The sequence below is a fragment of the Ricinus communis genome, chromosome 8 (genome assembly GCF_019578655.1).
Source record: "Ricinus communis isolate WT05 ecotype wild-type chromosome 8, ASM1957865v1, whole genome shotgun sequence".
NCBI lineage: Eukaryota > Viridiplantae > Streptophyta > Magnoliopsida > Malpighiales > Euphorbiaceae > Ricinus > Ricinus communis.
The window spans coordinates 2,104,270-2,113,540 of NC_063263.1; the positions used below are offsets into that span (position 1 = coordinate 2,104,270).

At 34.8% G+C, this 9,271-nt stretch overlaps 1 protein-coding gene across 1 annotated transcript; it reads left to right on the top strand.

The window, feature by feature from the left end:
* The first annotated feature begins 306 nt into the window (after positions 1–306).
* Positions 307–6,782, top strand: LOC8282417 (protein ALTERED PHOSPHATE STARVATION RESPONSE 1). Its single transcript, XM_002525704.4, has 4 exons — positions 307–2,075; positions 2,217–2,410; positions 2,648–2,871; positions 5,230–6,782. Exons 1-4 carry the CDS (start codon positions 728–730, stop codon positions 5,972–5,974), a joined length of 2,511 nt encoding a protein of 836 aa, XP_002525750.2. The 5' UTR covers positions 307–727; the 3' UTR covers positions 5,975–6,782.
* Positions 6,783–9,271: the final 2,489 nt, after the last annotated feature.

Sequence of the window (9,271 nt, forward strand, 5' to 3'; positions counted from 1 at the left end):
AAAAAAATACTTTAAATTTAAAACTTTAATTCAACACTAAGTATCTAACCATTTGACGGTTCTCGAAGAAAAGAGAAATGTGATTTTGAGCAAAGCTTAAAAAAGGTGGAGATAATCATGTGGTAAAATAAAAAGATAAAAATATATATATTCAGATGAATCTTATAGGGTAAAACAAAAGTACGTTAAATAACCAATAAAATAGTATAAGATATGCCACCTAAAGGCCATAAATAATAATAATAGAATAACAATGTAATTTAAAATTGATTGCACATTTTATTATATAAATAAAGTAACAAATAAACACCGACGTATACACGCAACCCACTACTTCTACTGCTACTACGAGAGTGCTGCTAGTGCCACTGCTAACAATGCCCACACCAACACCACCACAAACTCTCTCTACTGTTACTTTGTCTTTCTCTCTTTCTGCTACTAACGACGACACATTCCTCGCTGGCAAGATTCCCTCTCTGTCCTTCACTTCCTCCCCCCTTTTGCCCTTTTCCCCTCTCCCTCTCCCTCTCCCTCTCCCTCTCCGTTAACCCTAATAAACCTAAAGTAACCACAATTTTCTCGACAACCAAACACACCCTTCTCTTCCTCCATCTCTGCTTAATCACCTTCTAACATCTCTCTCTCACCTACCGTCCTAATTAAAAAAAGAAAATTAAATAAAACCAAATCTTGACCTCCCGTAATTAAAAACAAAAATTTAAAGATGGGTTGCACTAGTTCCAAGCTGGATGATCTTCCAGCGGTGGCGCTGTGCCGTGAGCGGTGTAGTTTTCTTGATGAAGCAATCAATCAGCGTTTTATTTTAGCTGATGCACATAGAGCTTACACTGAATCTTTAAGAACGGTTGGTGTTTCTTTACATCATTTTATCCAACAAGATTATGCTGGTAGTGCTGCTGCTGCTGCTTCTTCTTCGTCTCCTGGTTCATCTCCTACTCTTAATTTACCGCCTCAAAAGAAAAGGGATCCAGTACTTACCAACGAAGGCGCAACGGGTTCACCTAAGAAGCACCACTCTCACTCCAACTCTGGTTCGCATCTTCATTTCCATTCTGATTCTGATGAGGATGACGGCGATGATGATTCTATTCATCATTCTGGTCACTCTTCGCCTTTGCATGACCCCGATATGCAGTATATGCCATCGGGATATATGGGTATGGATATGGGTAGAGAAGAGGATTTGTATTCAGGAGGTGGAGGTGGAGGTGGAGATGGATATTTGCATATGAATTATATGAAGAATAAAGCAACAACTCCTTCTGTTGTTTATGAGAAGAGACCTGTAACTCCTGAGACTGTTCATTTTGGTGATTCTTCTTCTTCTTCTTCTGCTTATTATTATAATAGTAGTAATAATAATTATAATCCTTATCCAATGAATTACTTCGGTTACCCAAATTATGCTGGTGGAACGGCTGGGTACTATGGTTATGGGTCCTCTTCTTCCGTTCCGACTCCGGCTGTCGCTTCTTCTTCAAAGCCGCCGCCGCCGCCTCCTCCTCCTCCAACAGCTTCACCGTGGGATTTCTTGAATTTGTTTGAGAGTAATGATAATTATTATCCGCCTTATACTCCGAGTAGAGACTCGAAGGAGCTGAGAGAAGAGGAAGGGATTCCTGATTTGGAAGATGAGAATTACCAACATGAGGATGTCAAGGAAGTTCATGGGCATGAGAAGTACGTTGATGGTGGTGGTGGTGGTGGTGGTAATAATTTTGCATCGAAATCAGTGATGATGAATGATGGGGATGCTAAGTCTAATAATACTAGTGAGCCATCACTTTATCAAGCGATGCCCAAACCCAGTGTGTCTATGGATAATGATGGAGGATTGGAGTATGAGGTTCATGTGGTGGAGAAGAAAGTTGTTGATGATGAGAGGTCAGATCATGACCATACAAACGCTGGATTTAAAATAGGAGGTGGATTAAGAGATGTGTCTCAAGTGGCTTTTGAGATCAAGATTCAATTTGAGAGAGCTTCTGAATCTGGTCAAGAAATTGCCATGATGCTTGAAGTTGGAAGGCTTCCTTATCACCGTAAACATGGTGGGCTTAGTTTTGGTTGATCTCTTTTAGTTTTGTGTCTAATTTAGCTTCCTAACAATTTACATGCATCAGTGTTTTAATTGTTATGTCTAAGTGAACTGGGATTCATTTTTTAGCAAATTTATCATCTTTTTGTAACAGTTTCTAAGATGTTGCAAGGAGTCGCTCCTTCATTATCTGTGGTATCCTCACAGCCATCTACTTCCAAAAGTACCGATGCATCATCCTCCACTAACTTGGACATTGATGAAGATTTGGTGATAAGGTCCAAAAAGCTTTCTTCTACCTTGCAAAAGTTGTATCTTTGGGAGAAGAAACTCTACAATGATGTGAAGGTATGCTGTGTGTGGTTTTTTTTTTTTTTTTAATCATTAAGCTGGGCATCATCATTCTTTGAGTTGTTCATTTCAGTTTGATGTCTTGATCCATTCAAGGTTTGCATATTATGCATACCAAATGCGAGCTCCAGGATCTATTTATCCTCATTTTTGCATGTAATTTTTTTTATTTGGTAATTTTCTTACATATTCTCCTTATTTAAGAGATCGGATCGGATCATTCCTTTCTTGCAGGATGAGGAGAAAATGCGAGTAGATCACGACAAAAAGTGCCGTAAGCTGAAGCGTTTGGATGAGAGAGGTGCTGAAGCCCATAAAGTTGATGCAACTCGAATTTTAATTAGGAGTCTGTCCACAAAAATAAGAATTGCAATTCAGGGTGTAGAAAAGATCTCTATTACGATAAACAGGATTAGGGATGAAGAGCTGTGGCCGCAGCTTAATCAATTAATTCAGGGGTATGTTATTGTTAACATTTCTTCTTTTATAGTTCTTACAGCATCTTCATGTTTTATCTTCTGTTCTGAACTTGTCTCATTTATCCACTCTCGATTTTCTATTCTAGGAAAAAAATGGTTATGCTTGCCTATGATTATCATCTATGTCTCGTTTGGCCCGATTAATGATATCTATCCATTTGATTTTGTGTTAACCTATTTTGTTTTCAAGTACTTCTCTTTTATGCGGCCACTGTGTTTTATATTTGTTGTTGGTTTTGAAATGATGTAATCAATATGTTTGATATTGACATATAATAGATATGATAACAGAGTCTACGTTTCTATATGATATTATTTGTAATATATTGTTGACGCAGATCATCCTTACATTTTACTTGTAGATACATGGATTAAATAGTGTACATAAGCAGGACGGGTCCAATGCACTAATGGTAAGTTGAGGCGGGATGTCACTTGGGGGCAACATGAGATCCTAGTGAATGCATGCTATAACTTGTAGACTATTTTTCAAAAAGAGTGAAAAAGAATTGTTGATATAGGATCTAGGATATGTGCTTAGGCAGTGAAATAGCAGACAAATATATTCTCTGTATGGTAATGTAACCAGCATACGAGCTTTTTAACAGCTCTTATTTCACCATTTACATTTTACATAATTAGGCTGAAATTTTGATGTCCCACAGTTCACCTTTTATAAGATTACATCATTAAGTTGAAATTTTGATTATTGATGCATGAAGAAATATTTATTGTTGAAAGGTTCCTGATTGACAAGGGCATTTATTCACATCTTTGATTGTGTTTGTGCGCAGAGTGTTTTGGGGGTGAAGGTGGGATGTTTGGGATGATTGATAATACTGGGGATTGGTGGAGAGAATTTTAAAGTGCAAACCTGAATCCTAAGAGATAAGAGTTGTCTTCAGTTCTTATCTGTGACTAATATTATGGGGTTAGTTTTTGTAGTAGATCTTCACTAATTCAATATCCGGCAATATGCTTTAAGCTTCCTTCAAGGTTTATTAGTAACTAGATTATTTCAGAAACATTCTTGTGCTCCACCATTCATTATGGACTTGTTTTGCTCACAATGCGCTTTTTCTTGCATGACTTGTCAGTCGAAGTGGATTTTAAGTAGAAAGTTTGCACGGAAGTGTCTAATCTTAGACACTTAAAAGGAAAGAAAGACCTCCAACCTTGGAGGTGCTATTACATCCATGAGATTCTCTCGAATTCTTTCTCTGAATCTTTGAGTTAATATAGAGCGTCTCGTATTTATGAATCAATAGTCTGTGAGTGGAGGAACATGACATATCATAACTTTGATAAAGAACATGCTGGTTGTAATCCGCACCTGTTAAGGTCTTTATTGTTATCTCCATGAGCGGCAAAGCCACATTATAGAGGAGAGGCAATCTTTTTTTTTTTTTTTTGGAAAAAGTTATTTTAGGTAAGCTTTAAAAAATATCCCTTTATAAAAAGACAGTTGCCCCACTTACACTTGATAAACCTTAGCATCTACCCTTTGATTTAATCAAGCTTCTATTAGTTTGCCCCCCCTAAGATTTATAAACCTGGCTATGCCACTGATCTCCATCATGATATTTGTGAGTCTGAGAGACATGAGTTCAACATAGTTCAGCATAGCTATTTGATAAGCAACAATATGGAATTTTTAAAAAAAAATTTATGCATGGTCAAAGCAAGCATTTTATTGGAGTTTCCTATTATGTCAACTGCGCAATTGAGAATGAAGTCAGGTTGATGCTTCCAAAGCGCATTTCCATTCATTATTCGGTTCTACTCCCTTTCAGTATGTAGTCAACTAGTTATCGTCAATAAATACACTAAATAGAATGATTAGGACATGTTTAGAAGATGCATGTGCAAATATGCCAAATCCATTAGGACATGTTTTGATGTATATTACTTTTGGAAAGAGATGACTTTAGATTTTTGAAGGCTAAAGGATGGGTGTTTGCCGGTAAATAATAAGCATAATTTGTAGGCTTAACAGCTAAAGAACTCCTCAGCTAGGTAAATGATATATTTGTTTACCTTCTTATTCAATCACTTATGACATTCACGTGCAGATAATTGAATCTTGTTCTCATATACATACACAACATTCTAATTATATCATTGTGGTTTGCTTCTAGTTTTAAATTCTTGCTACTTCATGTTCTTAAAAGTGGCAGTAAATATTCAGATATTCGGTGACTCAAAAAAGGAAAGATAAAAGTTCAAAAGAAAAAATAAAAGAAAAGGTTCATGTGCCATGATGTCCAAATATTTAACTTTATAGCAAGGTTTGTTCTTGGTTTTGATGGTAGTTTTTCTGGCCTTAATAATCTTCAGGTTAACCAGGATGTGGAAAAGTATGCTGGAATGCCATCAGTCTCAGTGTCGAGCAATTAAAGAAGCTAAAGGATTAGGTTCTATTGGATCAGGTAAAAAGCTTGGTGATGATCATCTTACAGCCACATTGAAGCTTGAGCATGACCTTCTTAGTTGGACTTCAAGCTTCTCTAGCTGGATAGGAGCCCAGAAGGGTTATGTGAGAGCCTTGAATAATTGGCTTCGTAAATGTCTATTATATGAACCAGAAGAAACGCCGGATGGAATAGCACCCTTTTCACCAGGCAGGATAGGGGCGCCTCCGGTATTTGTAATATGTAATCAGTGGGCACAAGCTATGGATACGATATCTGAAAAGGAAGTCATTGATGCTATGCGCAGTTTTGCCTCAAGTGTGCTTAAGCTCTGGGAACAGGATAAACTAGAAATGCGCCAGAGAATGATGATGAACAGGGATCTGGAGAGAAAAGTTAGGAGTTTAGATAGACAGGATCAAAGGATACACAAGGAGATTCAGGCATTAGACAAGAAAATTGTTCTGGTTACTGGAGATACTTATAGTCTTTCAGTGACTGGAAGCATAGTATATCAGAGTGATACTAGCAATAGCAGTCTACAAGGGAGTCTGCAACGCATTTTTGAGGCCATGGAGAAGTTCATGGCCGAGTCAATCAAAGCTTATGAGGAGCTTATTCAGCGCACTGAAGAAGAAAGGCTTGCACGGGAGCATGAGAGAATTTCTTAGGACTATATGGAGCACTTAAAATAAACCTCTCCTTTATACTAGTGATGTTGCTTATTTTATGCAACTTATAGTCCAATGAGAAATTGTATGCAGTACTGGATCTTCAAAGTACTGCTGTTCCAGTCCTACTCCTGTGGCTTCCTCGTGGAGTCATGATTGTTTGAAGTCTTAAATTGGAGGAAGGCTTAATCACACGGTGGATGATGGTGGATCTTGGTTCTGTTCCAAGCCATATATCAGATGGTGAAGATTTTTGGAGGGATTGAGTTGTGATGATCTCATCTCACCACCAGTGGCCTTGATTATATTGAGTCAACTGCTGCATTCGAATAATAAACTGGAATTCATAAAAAGGGGCAATAGGCAGTGAGATCACACTGATCGACAGTCAAATTGAGCCCCTGCATTTTGGCAAAGAACATGCTGACATTATGTGATGCTTGTTAATGCCCTGTTGGCACTTTGCGATCAAGCACCAGGCTTTCATGGAAGGAGGGCAGGATTAGCTTGATAATTTGAAGGGTACACGGGATGTGCAACCAGGCCAATGTAAAGTAAAAGCAGATTTCATCTCAATTTTGCATTACGCGTTTCAGGTGTAGGTGTACGGGCTGTGTAGAATGACGCAAGTCAGGAGAAATGCCCAAACTCGGTTGTATGATAAAAATAAACTTCTCTTGGTTTCTTCTGTCAATTATTTATTTTTGTACAGGCCTTTTCGCTGAAAAGACTCGCAATAAAGAGTTGCTGAAAATGTACTAACATTTTAATGATGTTCCTGATAAGAGTACCATGTACTTTCGGACTATTCAAGCCTTAATCTTTCACAACCTTTTCAGATTATAGGGCCATATAATATGGCAATTGCTGTTGGCTTTGTTATTGCAGATGCTAAACATGCAACGGTAGTACACTTTAGGTTTTGGCTAGAGCTGTTGCGGAGCCATGATAAGATGTTCCATCGTCCCTGTTGCACGAACTGTGCAGTTTGTTGCTAGTAGGGTGCCGGTCTGTTAAAGTGCTTCATTACTTTGCTTACATTTCCATTCTGGAAAGTGCTTTTACAGTGCCAAAATGCAGTTCCCTATAGTGATCTCTGAAAATTATTGGAGTTCCACTTCGAAAGAATATGATGGCGAGGCAAGGGAACACTATCTTGGTGGAGATTTGAGGCAGTACCATGAATCCTGGAAAGGAATCCAAATAATTTGAGGACTGTGTACGGGCAGAGTGTATAAAATGAACCCATTAGGATGTAATGCATCATTTTGCCTGCATAGCCTCAGTTCCGTAAGTCAGAAAAGTTTGTGATAATCGCTTGCTGCGCAGAAAGAATAAACATCTATGATGGCATGATTTTAGCTTTGACATAATTGGATGACTTTCAAATCTTATTTAATAGTAATTGGACCATAGCTTATAATAATAGTTTTTTCAATGATTACTTCATTAAGTTGGCGAACCTTTTTTGGTACATATAATCTTAAATCAAGTCCATGAATGATTAAATGTGATCCTGCTTTTAAGAAGCATAAGGTTCAACGTTTAATGACAGCTGAAAGACAAATATGTGGGCTTAGAAAATAAAAGAACACAATAAGTGTTCATCATCAAATAAAAATTCCAGCTAGAGTCCAACTCCAATCTCATACAATGAATGTAATTTGCCTTGATCTTTAAAAGATGGCATCCAAAAATGGCTTTGAATCTCTGTGTCTCTGTGAATGAATGGGAATTATGACTCCAGAAAGTAAAAGAAAAGGAACATACATGGTGGTCCAGCCATGGTGGCTAACAATGTCTCTTATCAAGAAATAATTAAAATGACGAGCTTCCCTGGCTTATAGTTGGGTTGGTTGGTATTCATAATTGAAAATGATGCAACTGGAAGATTTCTTTTTTTTTTTTTCTTCTGCAGGTTAATAATTATTGTTTGCCAATTAAATAATCATTAAGCAATCACTTTGCTGCTATCATTTAAATTCATTAAGAAATACATTTTATTTTCAAATAAATTCTAGATGAAACTATGTAGAACCTAAAAATAACTCAAAGTATTGCAGATAAAGACCTAATAGCATGAAATACAATAGCGTAAAATAGGAAATAGAAAATCCTAAGAATAAACATAACCTAGGCACAATTGTAGGGAAATTTATGTTATGCATCTCGGTCCCCTTGCAGTGCAGTCCGGAAACAGGCCATACGTGCGGGGATGCTGTCTCTTTTTTTTTTTTTTTTTTTTTTTTTCTAAATTTGAAATTACAATAAAATAAATTATAAAATTAATATTATATAATTTAAAATTATATATTAATTGAATATTTTATATTTATAAAAGTTAATTTCTTTTACCTACACATTGTATTATTGTCATAATTATTTTTTTAATTTTAAATAAGAATATAAATTGAGTTTATAAATAAAATCAAATGAAAATTTTAGTATTTCATAATTATTTATAATATTTTTTATAAATAATAATAGATTAAATATTTTTAGTGTCTTTCTTAATAATTTAAATTTTATATGTTAAAATTAATTATATATGTCAAAATGTGTCAAAATATAATAATATATCTTAAAAAATCTTTTATCTCAAAATTTAATATATATATATATATATATATATATATATTATAGGTAAATAAAATTTAGAAATTAACATAACTATTAAAATATATTTTTTAATTTTTTCAATTAGTCATACTACAAAAAAATTTAAAATTGATACTTTCGGTAAATGATAAAATAAATATCTATTAAAACTAATATAATATAATTTTTAGGAACTCTTCATATACTAAATTTTAATTATTAGTGAATGAAACTAATTTTTTGTACATTTGACAGTTAAAGAATTTCATCAATATGTAATTGATAATTCTATAACTAAAAGTTTTGCATTTATGTAATGGACATTAATATTCATTATTCATAGGATAATATGAATAATATTCATTTTTTATTATAACGATGTTTATTTTGTATTTTGTCAATTTTTAAATATTTATTATTTTAGCGAAGGATGTTCATCATCTATAATCTACATATTTATTAATTTGTCCTTGTCAATTAAGTAGTTATAACTTTATATATGTTTCTCAAATCACTATGAAATGTTTTATTTTAAATAAAAATGATGTTAATTCTTTATGAAAGTTAGAATCATTGTTTTTGTGATGTATATTGAAACATTTTTCTGATTGAGCATTCATTATTTATCGATATAATATTTATTAGTTTGTTAATGAATATTTATTATGAATGAACACTACATTCATTAATTTATTCAAA

What these genes read in the sequence shown, in the direction of transcription:
- LOC8282417 (XM_002525704.4), top strand. Translation starts at nt 728, where the DNA reads ATGGGTTGCACTAGTTCCAAGCTGGATGATCTTCCAGCGGTGGCGCTG. An exon ending in AACTCTACAATGATGTGAAG is followed by an intron (nt 2,411 to 2,647) that starts GTATGCTGTGTG and finishes CCTTTCTTGCAG; the next exon opens with GATGAGGAGAAAATGCGAGT. An exon ending in CTTAATCAATTAATTCAGGG is followed by an intron (nt 2,872 to 5,229) that starts GTATGTTATTGT and finishes AATAATCTTCAG; the next exon opens with GTTAACCAGGATGTGGAAAA.